The following is a 15,232-nucleotide window of genomic DNA, read 5'->3' on the forward strand; positions in this document are numbered from 1 at the left end:
TTGTTTGACTGCGCTGTCGCAGAATTGCAGTTATGGAAGCTATGCATGTATACGCTGATACATTGACTAATTACGACTGTTGAATCATTTTGGGCTTCAATAAGTAATGTCCGATGCCCCATCTACGTTCGATCAGCTCGGAAATACACATCAAACAATCGGTCACTCACTCTTCGCCGCCATGAAGGGCGAAAAGTTCCGAACAGGCCATGTAAAAGACACGAAACCTGAATTTAGAACCAGTCAACGAGTTGTAAATACCGCTGTAGTGAGCGATCATTACCTGTAAAAGGCCTTACGGCCCTCCTCCTTGTTGAGGCCCTTTGAGACTGCGTCTTCTTCGAGTTCTTTGATGCCTGCTTTAGCATTAAGATCCTGTTTCTCGAGCCACGCTTCGAGTGTACGGGAGTAATGTTGACCGTTAATGTACCAGCTTCTGACGAGGGTCAGATCTGACTGGAAGTATGCCTAAAAGGATGTAAATTATTCATTGGGCTCGACAGAATTATCAATAATACATACCAGAAGGTCATGAGAAGGCATCGTTCCACCTGTGAAGGTAAGCTTCAACAAAGGCACGTTTCAAAGCATGAACATCTTGCCGGTGAAGAACGTTTGAGCCATCCACCCATCGTCCTGATCGAAGTGATATGGGGTCATCTTGTGGCAGAACAGATGCACGAATAACAAAGATTCGCGTGCGTGATTTGCAGAGGTTGGACGCAACCAAGTGGATATCTTTTGAAGAAGCACTTCATAATTTTTCATGTGCTCAAACATCTGTTCCTGATAAGGGGACTAGCCATTTGATATGGTACATAAAACTCACTTCGATGGACAAAATACGGTCAAAGCTGAAATCTTAAATCAGTATGTACTCAGTCTACACTTGACAGACAGGCCGTCACCGCTTAGTTTCACCGAAGTCAAAGGTATTGACATCGGCAGTGATGATCTATCCGCAATGAGATTGACGCGAGTGCGTGTTCGTTTTGCTCCAGGAACTAACCTTGACATTGTTTAGACCCTTTTCTTTCGCAATATCGTCAATGTACGATTTCTGGGTTGAGGAGTTGGATAGACCGGTGATTTGAGATTTTGGATATCTCTGGTAGCGAAGTTAAGCATATATATTCGAAAAATCGTGATTGGCTTACCTGAGCAAGATAAATGGAGAGACTGCCCCATCCTGCGAAGCTCGAGATGCAGTATACTGAAGCGCACACCATTTATTGTGACGTACCGCAACCAAGGTCAAGGACATCCATCCCATCTACTAGCTGTGCCTTCTTGCAGTAGCTTTCTAACGTCAAAATTTCTGCCTGTTCCAGTGTTTCATGGCCAGTTGGATACAAACAAGAGGAATATTTGGCGTATGGGCCAAGGCAGGAGAGAATAAACTTGGTAGACACCTATCAGCGAGTAAGCAGTGATCAAGGGATCCACAGGGAAAATATATCTCATACCTCATAATGTTGCTCGTTGGCTGTCTGCGTGGCGTCTGCAATAGAGGCACGCGCGCGAACGTCCTCAATCCATTTTATCTTGGCAGCATGGTTGAGTTCAAACGATCCATGATCAATTGTTCGTAGACGTTCACGGCACAGGGCGCGAATTATTACACGAAGAACGAAGTCTGGGACCAGACCCTTCCATAGTACGTACAGTTGGTGGGCGGTAGGAGGTCACTGGGACGAAATTCACTCACCTTGTCGAGCAGGCCATAAGCAAACTCCGTAACGTCGCAAGTCATGCTGGAGAAGGAAAACATGGGTCAAACCGTGTCAAGCCTACGGTTCTTAAGTACCCTCACTGCCAGGGACTCGGAAGTCGTCGTGATTCGACAGCCCGTAAATGGGAATCATCTTGCAGAAAACCAGCCACCAGTGACTGGCAGTGGTCACTGACTGGTTGAGGGTATGATAGGATACTCGATAGTTCGCAGTAACACAGTCCTATTTAAAGAGACTCGTCGTATAGTGTTTCTGTGATTCGTTCCAGATGGAGTTCGTGGTACCCCCCTTTAGCAAACCATAGACGAAGGGAACATAGTCGTTCCTATTGCGTTCCTAAGAATAGTGGCTGCAAATTCGACGGATGCTTAATAAAGTTATATCCAATCGTGAGAAACACTTTCCTATAATACGCTTGTCTGGACTTTCCTCATTACTTTTGGCTCCTCCACCGAGAACATGTGCGCAACATGACTGCAGCACCATCCTTTGCATTCAGGACTCTCGGAGTCCACCTTGGCAAGCGCACAAATGTTAACATGCTACTGCATACAAGCCGTGGATCTCTCCACTCTGATGTAGATCGCTACAACACTATCCGCCTGTTTTTTCAGCGGCAGCTTGCGACACATAGTTCTACACCAATGACGCCGCTGCCGGCCTGCAGGAAGTCCACATTCCACACAATATTTACTCCAAGTTCGTCTAGGTCGTTTACCGGACGTGACTTCTGGGAAATGAGGTCCCTTCATTCGCGTCATAACCATTCAACCAGCGACAAGAGAGGTAGCATATACGAGAGCGATCTCTCCCGCCAGGAGGGCAAAGCCCAGTCTCCCAGCTCCGCCAGTTCAGTTAAAAGCGACTTAGGACAAGATACGGATGTTCATCCTCCACCTCCACCATTAAATCTCGACAACTATCCCCGTCTATACCGCAGATTAGCTCTATCCCTTTCTCACCTTCACCGCCCTACACGAGACGACTTCCTGAAAGTAGCCAATGGGTTTTGGCAACGTCTACGGATCCGTTTCAAGTGGTTTACTATACGTTCTTTTCGGAGATTTAATGCAGATGATATTTCGGCTTTTATAACATGGTTCTTAATGAGCCAAACTCTATGGATATTGGTCGGAACGTGAGTTGAAAATATCTGATGTGAAAATTGATTACTCATTCTATTCAGAACAACATTCTTTTCCGTGATTTTTGCAACTGCCAATAGTCTACAACTGCAAGGTATGCGTCGCCCCTATGCAATCATATGCACGTATCTCACTAGACGTTGCAGAATATGTCGCACGCGCCATAAGCAACTATCTCACCAGCGAGACTGGCGTCACAGTAATCTTTGAATCTGCTATCGTTCCTAAATGGAAGGACTCTCGCATATCCTTCAAAAATGTATATGTATCCCGCAGATCATCGTCCACCGCCCGTCCACCAGTGCCAAAAAAACATATTGGACATAAAGCGGCTGTTGGGTATGATGTCAGCAGCCACCCCGCGTACAACAACTTTCTGGACGACGACGACGAAGTAGTTGAGAGTCATACCGAGGATGATGTCAACTATTCCATGTTTGACCTCAACATTGACTCCATAGACGTCACTTTATCACTCCAGCACTGGCTGAATGGCAAGGGCCTTGTGGAGGATGCTGTGATCAAGGGCGTTCGCGGGGTATTAGGTGAGCATGTCTGTCCGTCATATCAGCTTGAACTGATGTCTGTAAACAGACCGTCGCTCTGTTTTCTGGGACCCAGAAAATCCACTTGACCCGGCTGCATTCCGTCATGTTGCTCGTCAAGGTGACTTTGAGCTGAATTCTCTGCAGCTCGAAGACGTCCTCGTCACCATGTATCAACCGGGTGATTTTAGGCCTTATACGGCCTCGATTTTTCGTGCGGACATAAGGACTTTCCGGAAGCAATGGCTCTTCTACGACTTTTTGCGTGCCGAAAACGTTGTAGGGCAATTTGATAACTGCTTGTTCAGTCTGCACAAACCGCAAAGCATCGGCCGAACTACTGACCAAGACCTCAAGGATGGCAAATGGTCGCGGATGGTAATGTCAATTGACCCCTATCTCTGGCCAGTTCTGACAAATTAATTATAGTCTAGGATCCGGATTGATGGCGTCAATATCGATCATATGCAAAACTCTACGACATTGGAAGGTGGTCCCTTGTCGTGGATAACATCTGGCAAAGTGGATGCTGTGCTGGATATCAAATTCCCTAGGGATGCGGAAGACGAATTTGCGTTAAATGCTATTCTTGGTGAGCTCGCAGATGCTATCACCACGGCAGCTACTGCTTCTCTACCCATTGAGAGAATACCGGGGCAGCGAGAGCTCGCGAAACCGCCTCTTACTGCACCCACGACCGATGACGATAAAGAAGCCGATGATAATCCGAAGGTCGTCATCGACATAGATTTGCGATTTAGGGATCTCAAGGCTGCTGTTCCGCTATTCACATCGGATCTCTCATATGTCAACAGCGCATTAATAAGACCCATAGTGGCATTTATGAAGTGAGTGAAGCATTCTTTTTGTGCTTCATCATCTCGTTAATTTATCCAGCGCACATCATACCTTGGTGCCTATTCACTGCAGAGTAGTTAAAGATTTGAGTGATTATGACGGTGCTTGGACTGTGAGTATCTTTCTGGAGTCTTCGCAATTCCACTTATACTGACAGGCCCTTCATAGATGTGGGAGAGTATGTTATTTCTCATGTGACCACTTATTACCACTGAACACCTATTGTAGCTGGCCTTATGGATGAAATTTCACAGAAGGTAGGAAGTAATTCAACTACCAATCAACGTGAACTGATAAGCCTTGCTTTAGATATACGATGCGCTTGCTTATCACGTCTCTCAAGTCAACTTGAACAGGCGAGTGAAAGCAGTCAGCATGTGGTCATTGCAGATGACGGCCAGCGCTGTATTGTCTGCGCTGAGAAACCTAGTGGATCCAGTGTCCATGCAGGTTCGGGATCTGTACTACGTGAATGGTGTTCCATATGACGCCTTAGTTCCGGGACCGTAGCTTGGTAATTGTTTTGGAACTATCGACAAAACTTATTCCACATGGCGCCTCTCTTTGTCCAACAGGGTTTTACGTGACATATTCGTAAATACAGGCGGCGGTTCGCACGCTTCCTCCTCATATGCATGTTCGAGGAGCTGCCGCTGCATCGTCCGGTGGTTCTGTTCTTTAGTTGTGTCTTCTAACTTTCCAATTGAGAGACCTTCTGACAAGGGAATCACGCAGAATTGCCAATGGTTGGCATAACAATTGATTCGATCCCCACCTCGTTTCCAGTGATACTAAAGGTCGCTTCTACTACAATCCGACGGGCGTTTTGGAGGTTTTGGGATGCAACCAATGGTTTGGTATTGGTATTAAGGGCTGGATGCGACCGCCAGCGGAAATGAGCGGAAATGTCAACGAGCAGCTTTAACGCCAATGCGCCAATGGCCAGAGAGGCGGCAACAACATATGCCGCTCGGCAATGTAAGTACAGGTACAGGAAACCAATAGAGAGGTATTACCTTTGGCCAACGTCTGCGATATGTGCATGCGTAGACATGTTGACTTGTCATGCGGCCATATTAGAGGCCATTACATTAGCCAAGTGCTTTTGATGTGTGGCAAAGATTCTGCCATCTTCACAAGCGTTTCTTGCTAGAGATCACACTAGTAACGCTTCACGGACGTCTGTGAGTAATGACGTGGACACTGAGGCCAGGCTTTGACTTCATAATGCTCACAAATATAAAATTCTGGTTGAATAGGTGGCTATATGTGGATGAGCTAGTAACTCGTCATTATGTGGCGACGTGACGCCCCGGATTCCCCATGTTCGTGCAACTCCTTTTAGCACCGACAATAGCGGTACCACTGTTTATCACGATATCTCCATTTATGCTGACGAAATATTGGCACAAGAGGAGACAAGAGGCTACAAGAGGATGGAACTTCTGATCCTGACACGTCGATCAGGGGATTCCGAGTCCCCGTGGGCTCGCGCAGAGCAGCTTCTCGCGGTTTCTTCCCCCACTCATTACGGACCGACGTATATGAATTGTATGAGTAGGGGGGACCTGGTGGACTTCCGTGTTGAGACCGAAAGGCTCAAACGAGAGCTGATTATCCCGTACTCAGCGCTCAAGTTCTAACTATAAAACGTGTTATTATTTTATCCTGAATGCCAGCTCCCTCCTCCTGGCAATACAAGCTTCAAGTGGGAGACCATGTCTCAAACACCGCATTCAAATTGGATCGAGTCCAAGCAAGAGGATGGGATCCGCAGTAGTGTCTCTGACTTGGTCATCGCTAGACCGGACGGTCTAGTTGGATTCAGAGCCCTTTTTGAAAATAAATTCATGTGAGTGGTTTGGAGAAATGGCGTGGTATAAATGATGAGATACATTTATGGCGCAGACTTGGTATATCGTTGTTCTCGACTCTCGGAGGATTCGTGAGTTATGTGTCACATCATAGATGATCGTCAGTAACATCGTGCCTTGTCGCGTATGATTAACAGCTCTTTGGCTACGACCAGGCGAGTTGGGCAACATCTTCACATGGTATGGCACTCGTCTAACTGCGCATCAGGGAGTCGTGAGCAATGTGCTTGCCATCGAGTCTTTTGGAGCGAAGTTCCCGGAGATATACACGAATGCAGCGCTGAAGGTAAGTGTGATATTCCAATATATTTCGGCCCTGTCAGAGTACATCTACCTATAGGGATGGTTTGTCTCCACCCTTTTGCTGGGTAAGTCAACGTGGCAATGTTGCAATAGTCTATCAGCTGATCGACCTCCGCAGCTGCCTGGTTCGGATCTAATGTCAATGGCCCCGTCTGTGACAAGGTGAGATCTATTACAATTTGGTGAGACAGGACCGACTGTGATCAACTACGACCCAGATCGGGCGAAAGGTAGACATAATTTGTAATGTGGTGATCTTTCTTCTCGGTAGTTCACTTCAAGCAGGTGCAACGGCTCCCGGTAAGTTCCATCCTGTTCACATTTCTCAGCTCTTCTGAAGATCCTTTTGCTAGTCTATTTATTCGCCGGTCGCGCTGTTGCCGGTCTGGCAATCGGTGCCCTGACGCACGTCATCCCGATGTATCTCGCCGAGATATCCAGTGCCAATATTCGTGGATTTTTAGTCTCTCTGCAGCAACTTTCTATTACATTTGGGGTGAGTGAAAGAACTAGTACTAAAGTTATGCATTTGACGCCACAAAATGTAGATTCTTGTTAGTTGTACGTGACAGTCTGCTTTCAAATATTCGTATGTGCTCAATACTCGAAGACTGGATTGCGTATGGCACGGCACACATCGGGGGAACCCGATGTGCACCAGAAATAGCATACACTGGAGCGCTTTTGAACGGCAGGCCTACGTTCGATCCTTACACCGATGTCCCTCCTGGTGGCTGCACTGGTCAAAATCAAGCGTCATGGAGAGTTCCGCTTGCATTTCAAATATTACCTGCTTTGGTGCGTTGGTTACATTTTCTGCATCCCCCTCATACCTATGGAAGTGCAGTGTCTCGGCATTGGCATGCTCTTCATGCCATACTCGCCCCGTTGGCTCATTGAGCAAGGCCGCGAGGAGGAGGCTCTGGCAACGCTATCGCGTCTTCGCCAGAAGCCTGCTGAAGATCATTCGGTTCACATTGAATTCCTGGAGATCATGGCTGAAGTTCGTTTTGCGAAAGAAGTCATGAAGGCGGCATATCCCAATGCGGGGCCAGTCAGACAGATAATTAATAAATACTTGGTATTGGTCTCCAGCTGGCCAAAAGCCAAACGTGTAACTGTTGGTTGCCTTGTTATGATGTTCCAACAAAATATGGTGAGTTTTCAAAATACAGTCTTTCCTCATCATGTAGTGATTTGTGGTTTGTCAGGGGGTGAACGTGAGTCGTGGTTCATCCTTCTGGAACTAACGTCGCTTACTTCGCTTAAGGCTATCATTTATTACGCACCTACGAGTAAGTTTTATGAAAGATCTTAACTATTCAGAGTTGATGACTCTCATCCAGTCTTCGGCCAACTGGGGCTTGACCCAAACACTACCTCCCTGTTTGCCACTGGTGTTTATGGAATTGTAAACGTAAGTTAGAGCATCGATAACGTTACGCGTACGCCCCCCTGAATTATTCCAAGATGCTCTCTACTTTACCTGCCATCATTCTTCTCGATAAGGTGGGCAGGCGACCTTTGTTAATCTCCGGTGCCGCCGGATGTTTCACTTGTCTGGCAATCGTGGGTTCTCTTGTAACCGTGTACGGCAAAGACTGGCCTGCACATGCAGTGGCGGCTCGCATTGCTATTGGTAGGTGCACTGTGATTATCTTCAGAACATGTTAAACTGTTTTATAGTCTTTGTGTTTCTCTACGACGTCAACTTCTCTTATTCATGGGCCCCGATTGGATGGGGTGAGTGGCTCGTTTTACGTCCTTCAAGGATTTAATGTCTTCGCCAGTTATTCCCAGTGAGATCTTCCCGTTGCACCTCCGGTCCACTGGTATCTCCCTTACCACATCAACCACGTGGTCATCGAATTTGTGCGCGGTTTTTCAATTTTCCTCCGTCTTTTTGGTATTGATATGCTTTAGTGCGATTGGGCTTTTTACGCCGACGATGTTGCAAATGGGTGGTATAGCATACTTTACCTTTGCCGGATTTTCTCTTGCTGCGTTACTCTCAGCCAGTACGTCAAATCCACAAATCGTGCCAATAAGTATGCTTAGCTCGCTTTCCAGTATTCTTCTTCCCAGAGACCAAGGGTCGGGTAAGTTTTGGCGTGCGCATGCCCTGTCGAACGTGGCTGACGGCGTTGTACAGACCTTGGAAGAAATGGACGCTGTGTTCGGTGACAATGCTACTGACAGGGAGCGAGAACACATGCAGGGTATTTGTCGGGAGCTTGGTCTGCCCGACCGGGCGCTTTTGAATGCATAGCCACTCGAAACTTTCCGGCTGATCCAGGTCATTGAGTCGATTCATTCATCGTGTATATTATGCACTCCTTTTTTTCTTTTTCTATCCCCAACATCATGAAGAAACGCCACTTGAAGACGGATGCTGTCTGAAACGGATACCCCTTCCGCTCGATTTGTAAAATTTTACATCATGCAGATCAGTGTATGTTCTCCTTCTCCATGCTCCAACCAAGCCCTAAGATAAATTTAACCTCATCCATTCCCGTCCTCTATGATTCACAAAAAATCATACTTCAGGTCTGACATTCTAAAAGAACTTCAAAGAAGCCGTTCAAGCGCCACCCGATGCTCCTGAGCAAACACCTCATGACCTCGCGCGTTAACTCATCCGGACATGCCAAACTACACACGGGCAAATGTAGTCGCTCGTGTTGTGTAATTATATTAACAGCATATATGATATGCAAAGGAAGCCTAAGTGAGCCCGCGAGCTCGCATCAATGATATGATAACGGTAGAATTGAGCAACGTCTTATCTCGTCTCTGCGGATATGCAGGGGAGGAAAAATGGCGCATTACCACAGCTGACCGTCGTATCTCCCAATATCGAGTACGGCGAGGTCATATATAGAATACAACGGCGGTACTTGTATACTAGAGCGAGCGCCGACTCGGAGTAGGGGTAGAGTTCGCTTGTGTGCTTGATTCTGGCGTGCGTGACATCGGTGGCACCGTTTTGCCCCTCCAGGCTCAAACCAATTTGGCGAGGCACTTTTCGCACAAGGGGGTATGTATCCATGTAGCCAACCTGCAAGAAATGTCGTATCGCTCAGTACTCATGCACAATTTTTTGCTGTATTATTTAGCCCATTTGGAAGCTAATGCTCCAATCCGAGGCCCTGCCTCAGGAGTCAGCGGGCTTATAGTAAATCCTACTTCCGATCCAGTTCTCGCGACCCTATTAGCCCCAATGCAACCCCCTGACTGGCGTGTGGGTCGGGTTGGCTTCACTAGACCTCCCCCGTCATCCCATTGTTGTGGGTTAGTCCTTATGTGCTCTCCTCATACCGCGAACTGACGAGCACTATAGCAAGTACTACTATAGTGCTCCTATATTAGTACGAATGGCAGCACCGTTCCTGCAACCTCACCATCACGGAGTTCCAGTTCGAACTCCGACTGCTATCCAGCTTGTGCATCCCTCACCTAGCCTAGTTGTATTATTTAATGTTATTGGAAGCGAAAGACGTGACAATGATCTCGATTATGAGCACAACGCAGGTATTTCGCGGTGTCGTGAGGGCAAGCACCGGGTTCGGAGGCCTCGAGGATTGAATGACGTGCATGCAGTACTGGTTGGAAATTTACCGAAAACATCAAACATCAATTTGCATTCATCGCGACCACATACACTACAGACTGAACTATGGAGTAAAAACCTGACACCCGACAGAAAAGGACGAAGAACCCAATCCTATCCACAAGCAGCCCAAATCTCAGACCACAACCACACTCAAGCGCTCACCACACACAAGCTCACCCAATTTCATCAACCCCTAGGGGGAGAAACGAGAGAGACATGCGGCGGGAGACAGCGTCGAGGAAGAAGAGACAGAGACAGACGGGAGTTTATGGGGGAGAGGGGCGGAATGAACAAGGGGGTCGGATACAGGTGTGTAGGCGTAGGTGAGTGTGTGGATGGTAACAAAAAGCGAGTGATGCCAAATAAAAAAAGGAAGACTAGAGAAGACCAAGAGAAGTCGAAATAAAGCAAGATAGAGTAGGAGATAGATAGAACATAGACAGCTTTATGGGAACGAAAATGATGATGACGAGTCCGATGAGTGATGAGATGGATGCGAAAGGCGAAAACAATGATAGATATGACACGGAGTCGCGGAGACTGATAATGTTGGTCGAGCGTTTGATGAACTGTGATCTAAAGAGGTCCACCATTTTAGTACACGCTAACCTCGTCCCACACCAGCGCATCCGAGAAGTCCATGTCGACATCAAACGTGGTGCTCGAGTCGATAGCAACGTCCTGCGTACTCGGCAGCATCTCTAGCAGCTTTTCTATCCCCATCTCTACACGGACTTGTTCCGCCCAGTCAACTGTGTCTATTCCACTCGTAACCAGCCCTAGGCCGAACTCCTCTATAGGAGTAGTCTCACTCAGCACCTGCGCGATGTTCGCGTTTTCTGCCGAAGGGCAAGTGCCTGGAAGAGCGCAAGTGCCAGTCGGCGGCGACGCAAGAATCTCTGCCCACAGGCGCGTAAGGGCTGCGTCTGTGGCTGCCTCGTCTTCAAGCTAAAACAACATAACATGAGTTTGTTTTGTATGCTCAGGAGTGGGAGGTGACTAACCTCGATCGTAGCACTGTGGTACATCTGGTTGCTCTCGCCGGTTCCGTGATTAGACGTATGCTGCCCACCCGCTGCAGGGACACTGCCGCGTGAACGGCAGGGGTCGCCACCCGTGCTAGGTGGCGAGTGGGAGCATGTCCAATTGAGGATAGGTCGAGAGTTTCCTGTGGTGTGTCAACAGGTGCTGGTGAGTCGGAAGGCGTAAGATCTGAGAGAGAAAATGCGGGACTGAGTGGGAAGTCGAATGAGTCGCCTGAAAACATTATGGGGCTGTCCATGAGAGTAGAATGTGTGGGTGCAGGTGATAGTGGGTAAGAAAGTGCTGCAAGGGTAGTCGATTTAGGTGACGAGGGGGTGGGAGATGCGGAGTCTGTTGCTGAAGGAGATGTTGCTGACGCAGGTGATGGTGCGCAAGTGGATGAGAGGATTGGGGTCGAGCTGGAAGTCTCGTGGAGAGCAGGCGGGTTCGGGCCTTGAGTTGCCAACGTCCGTAACACTGCCTCATACCCCATCTCAAGCGTTCGAATGCGTTCGCGCAGCTCGAGATTTTCACGTTCCCGTTGCTCCTCCGCACGTTTTCGCTGGCGCTCCTGCTCCTGCTCAATGGTGACAACCTCGGGCTCCGAGGTGGAGCTAACCGAGGGCGATGCTGGGATGGCCATTGGAACGCCAGCGCGAAGACGTCTGTTCTCTTCCTCAAGTTCAGCAACTCTGCGCTCGAGAACGGAAAATTGGGCCTTTCTGCGGTCGCGGGAATTTTGTGCCGCAATGCGATTGCGATGTGCACGGGCCTCTTTGCGCTCTTCGGGTGTTATGGCTGAACGAGGACGCTTGCGTGGAGGTTCCTGTATGGATACATCTGGAGAGTCTGCACGAGATGATGAGGGAGATGCAGGACGCTTCAGGGAGGAAGAGGAAGGAAGAGAAAGGTTGGATGGGTCGACGAAATTTGGAGAGTGTGATGGCGACATGGTTACACGTATGCAGTCAACGTATTGGGCTTGGCGATAGGTGCTAGGCTAGTCCTTTAATGCTCGTATGTATATCGTTAAATGGGATGCTAGAACCAGCTGCGGAAAACCAGGAAGATTCAGTAACTGTGCATGTTGGACGACGTGGCCATGAAGAGAAAGAACACGTACACAGGACACGTAGACAAAACTCAACACAGCCACAAACATAAATAAACTGCGCACAATTGATTTTTGGTCATCTGATCAGGACACGAGAATAAATCACACCATATGTAAGCAATTAGGATCAGAAGGCAAGCTAGAATCTGGAAAATATCTCGCCCGCACAGCCCAACTCCCTCACGGTACCCACAGAGGGCTCTCGGGCCCGTAACAATATAAATATCTGCACAGATCCCTCTAGCTCCGCCAGCGGAGAGATGCTCGACGGTTCCATGACTCGAATACCCCTCACCTGAAAGGATTCAGTCAAAACCTAACAAAACAAAGTTTCTAGGACTCACCATAGATCGCCATCATTCGAGAGACTGACCCGTCAAAAATATAATACATCCAACAACACCCTCAATATGTACGTTTGAATGGCGGGATTGCCTTGCATTCATTCTCATCCAGAGTCTTGTCAATTACACCGCGGTACTTGAGAGTGACGTCGGGTAAGTTGACATTGGCCTGCCATGTGAGAGTGTGCTTCATCCAGTTGTCGTCGTCACGCTACAAATACAGTTTAAAAAGATCCACTGAAAGGTGTGATGTAAACACCAACCTCAGGATAGTCCTCGCGAGCGTGAGCACCACGGGACTCCTTGCGAGCCGCAGCAGCTGTCATAGTTTGAACTGCACACTGCAGGAGGTTGCGCAGCTCAAGAGTCTCAACAAGGTCACTAAGATAATGGCGTGAGTGAGGAATCAGCATTGTTTAAACGCCGGCCGTACGAGTTCCAAATCATGCTTCTATCCTTAATGCCAATGTTGTCAAATGATTTGTATATCTGATGGACCTTCTGAACACCTTCGTCGAGACTTTGCTGCGTGCTGCGTGGACGGTCAGTTTCCATTTGTTCGCACGAAGTTGGTGGAACACACCGGAAGAGAGCGGCATTAGATTGCATGGCTTTCTGCATCTCCAGCCTTATATCGGCAGTAGCCTTTGGGCCATCGGCATTTCTGATCTGGTCCAGGAACTCTACGCTTTCGAGGCCAGCTTCTTCAGGAATAGCCCTATGAGGCTTTCCGGGAATCAAGTTCTCCGTGATATGACGAGCACACGCGCGACCAAAGACGACGAGATCCAGGAGGGAGTTTGCACCAAGACGGTTCGCGCCGTGAACGGACACGCACGCAGCCTCACCAGCTGCATACAGACCAGGAACAGTCTTGTCCTTGCCATTCTGACCACAGCTTATGAGCGGAGTGCGACGAGTACAGCTAGCGCAAGCTCACCTCATCAACCGTCAGCACCTCGCCAGTATACCTAGTGGGAATACCACCCACTGTCAGGAGGTCAGCTACAGTCCAAACAGCACAGTAGAGACACCAACTGTTATAATGGACAGTAGGTAGCACTGGGATAGGCTCCTTTGAGACATCGACTCCAGAGAAAATAGCTGCAGTCTCAGAGATACCGGGCAACCTCTCGTGGAGAATTTCAGGGGGCAAATGGCTGAGTTGAAGGTGTATGTGGTCCTTTTGAGGTCCAGCACCACGGCCTTCACGAATCTCAATCGTCATCGAACGAGATACGACATCACGCGACGCAAGATCCTTGGCAGTGGGTGCGTAACGCTCCATGAAACGCTCACCCTCACCATTCAAGAGGTAGCCTCCCTCGCCACGACAACCTAATGCAGGTTCAGCCATGAGGAGGATACCCTATAGAAAGAAAACGACCCTCAGAAATCAAGCAGCCGGCGCCATAGATACCAGTTGGGTGGAACTGGACAAACTCCAGATCCTGTAGAGGAAGACCAGCACGAGCAACCATTGCATTACCATCACCCGAACAAGTGTGTGCACTCGTGCAGCTGAAATACGCACGACCATAACCACCGGTTGCGAGCACCGTTTTGTGAGCCCTGAAGCGGTGGAGCATACCGTCCTCCATGTTGAGTGCAATGACTCCAACACACTCGCCATCCTGCATAATCAAGTCCAGAGCAAAGTATTCAATAAAGAAATTCGTGTTGTGTCGGAGCGATTGGCCGTAGAGGGTGTGGAGGAGAGCGTGACCGGTACGATCGGCAGCCGCAGCACAACGGTATGCTTGACCGCCTGTGCCGTAGTTCAAAGACTGACCACCCAGGGCACGTTGGTAAATCTTTCCATCCTTGGTACGGGAGAATGGAACACCATAATGTTCAAGCTAGAAACAGATTTAGCCTGCCAAACAAACACGTATGTAAAATCTAACCCTACCTCGATAACTGATCTGGGAGCCTCGCGGCACATATAATGAATAGCGTCCTGGTCGCCAAGCCAGTCAGAGCCTTTTACCTGTGGAAAACCATTAAAACGACTCGGGAGCATAACATATCAAAGGCCACAAACGGTATCATACATGTGCCATCGCCAGTCGTCTTCTGTCATGTTCTACAGGTAACTCGTTGGTGAAAAGAACATTAACACATCAAGATATACTTACACCGAGAGCGGCATTGATACCACCCTTGAAAACGTGATATGAGTGTGCCAAATACTGCTGAACATCGCTGCAACATACCTGTGCTGCGACAGTGTGACTCCGGGTTGGGAATAGTTTTGTGATGCAAGCCGTGTTGAAGCCAGCTTCCGCAAGACCGAAGGCAGCGCGAAGGCCCGCGCCGCCGGCACCACTAAAAATGACACATACTCGAGTCTGCTAATTTGTTAATGGTTCGGAACGCTACTCACACGACGATAGCATCGTACTCATGCTCGATGAGAGGATATTTGCATGAAGACCAGGACTATAAAACTCTTAGGATGTCGGAAAAGACATGGGAGCTGAGAGATATACTTTGACCCGGGCCTCGGGCTCTGCCTTGATCGGATTGGTTGCCGCGGCTCTCCTGACGGGCAGTGAAGTGGAAAAAACGCGCTGAGGACGAAGTAGAGCCCTAGAGGGTACCGCTTTGGACACTGACTCCCTCAACATCGATGGAGCTGTCTGGGCCACGAGAAAGTTGACACCTGAAGGCTTTGAAA

The 15,232-nt window shown here is 48.5% G+C and overlaps 5 protein-coding genes across 5 annotated transcripts; 2 read left to right on the top strand and 3 right to left on the bottom strand.

Annotated features, from left to right (window-relative positions):
* On the bottom strand, nucleotides 1-2,064 carry DEU56DRAFT_807307 (S-adenosyl-L-methionine-dependent methyltransferase). The gene is made up of 13 exons (XM_041353388.1): nucleotides 1,811-2,064; nucleotides 1,709-1,756; nucleotides 1,467-1,649; nucleotides 1,244-1,412; nucleotides 1,158-1,189; nucleotides 1,010-1,108; nucleotides 909-955; nucleotides 830-854; nucleotides 603-780; nucleotides 523-551; nucleotides 284-468; nucleotides 171-227; nucleotides 1-122 (listed from the first exon to the last, which is right to left on the bottom strand). The coding sequence occupies exons 2-13, from the start codon at nucleotides 1,751-1,753 to the stop codon at nucleotides 71-73; spliced, it is 1,101 nt and encodes a 366-aa protein (XP_041207891.1). The 5' UTR covers nucleotides 1,754-1,756; nucleotides 1,811-2,064; the 3' UTR covers nucleotides 1-70.
* Nucleotides 2,065-2,470: 406 nt separating this feature from the next.
* DEU56DRAFT_737816 (mitochondrial distribution and morphology protein family 31/32) lies at nucleotides 2,471-4,791 on the top strand (the record flags this gene model as incomplete). Its single annotated transcript, XM_041348615.1, has 9 exons — nucleotides 2,471-2,871; nucleotides 2,920-2,972; nucleotides 3,025-3,423; nucleotides 3,473-3,801; nucleotides 3,853-4,271; nucleotides 4,321-4,393; nucleotides 4,450-4,459; nucleotides 4,510-4,538; nucleotides 4,591-4,791. 9 exons carry the CDS (start codon nucleotides 2,471-2,473, stop codon nucleotides 4,789-4,791), a joined length of 1,914 nt encoding a protein of 637 aa, XP_041207892.1.
* A 1,208-nt stretch (nucleotides 4,792-5,999) lies between these two features.
* Nucleotides 6,000-8,727, top strand: DEU56DRAFT_756627 (D-xylose-proton symporter; the record flags this gene model as incomplete). Its single annotated transcript, XM_041350050.1, has 19 exons — nucleotides 6,000-6,133; nucleotides 6,190-6,226; nucleotides 6,364-6,441; nucleotides 6,496-6,523; nucleotides 6,577-6,620; nucleotides 6,677-6,758; nucleotides 6,812-6,954; nucleotides 7,007-7,019; nucleotides 7,069-7,256; nucleotides 7,306-7,614; nucleotides 7,670-7,678; nucleotides 7,729-7,753; nucleotides 7,805-7,875; nucleotides 7,929-8,097; nucleotides 8,145-8,201; nucleotides 8,249-8,330; nucleotides 8,382-8,476; nucleotides 8,529-8,557; nucleotides 8,611-8,727. The coding sequence occupies 19 exons, from the start codon at nucleotides 6,000-6,002 to the stop codon at nucleotides 8,725-8,727; spliced, it is 1,710 nt and encodes a 569-aa protein (XP_041207893.1).
* A 2,075-nt stretch (nucleotides 8,728-10,802) lies between these two features.
* On the bottom strand, nucleotides 10,803-12,341 carry DEU56DRAFT_394228 (uncharacterized protein). The gene is made up of 4 exons (XM_041346001.1): nucleotides 12,218-12,341; nucleotides 11,186-12,145; nucleotides 11,076-11,146; nucleotides 10,803-11,019 (listed from the first exon to the last, which is right to left on the bottom strand). The coding sequence occupies exons 2-4, from the start codon at nucleotides 12,044-12,046 to the stop codon at nucleotides 10,884-10,886; spliced, it is 1,068 nt and encodes a 355-aa protein (XP_041207894.1). The 5' UTR covers nucleotides 12,047-12,145; nucleotides 12,218-12,341; the 3' UTR covers nucleotides 10,803-10,883.
* A 272-nt stretch (nucleotides 12,342-12,613) lies between these two features.
* DEU56DRAFT_871691 (succinate dehydrogenase) lies at nucleotides 12,614-15,182 on the bottom strand (the record flags this gene model as incomplete). The annotated part of the gene is made up of 13 exons (XM_041355722.1): nucleotides 12,614-12,763; nucleotides 12,816-12,933; nucleotides 12,986-13,084; nucleotides 13,136-13,440; nucleotides 13,493-13,542; nucleotides 13,591-13,890; nucleotides 13,940-14,411; nucleotides 14,465-14,542; nucleotides 14,597-14,638; nucleotides 14,691-14,714; nucleotides 14,769-14,880; nucleotides 14,939-14,994; nucleotides 15,045-15,182. The coding sequence occupies 13 exons, from the start codon at nucleotides 15,180-15,182 to the stop codon at nucleotides 12,614-12,616; spliced, it is 1,944 nt and encodes a 647-aa protein (XP_041207895.1).
* Nucleotides 15,183-15,232: the final 50 nt, after the last annotated feature.

This window comes from Suillus clintonianus (genome assembly GCF_016758775.1).
Source record: "Suillus clintonianus strain FC179 chromosome Unknown DEU56scaffold_41, whole genome shotgun sequence".
Lineage (NCBI taxonomy): Eukaryota > Fungi > Basidiomycota > Agaricomycetes > Boletales > Suillaceae > Suillus > Suillus clintonianus.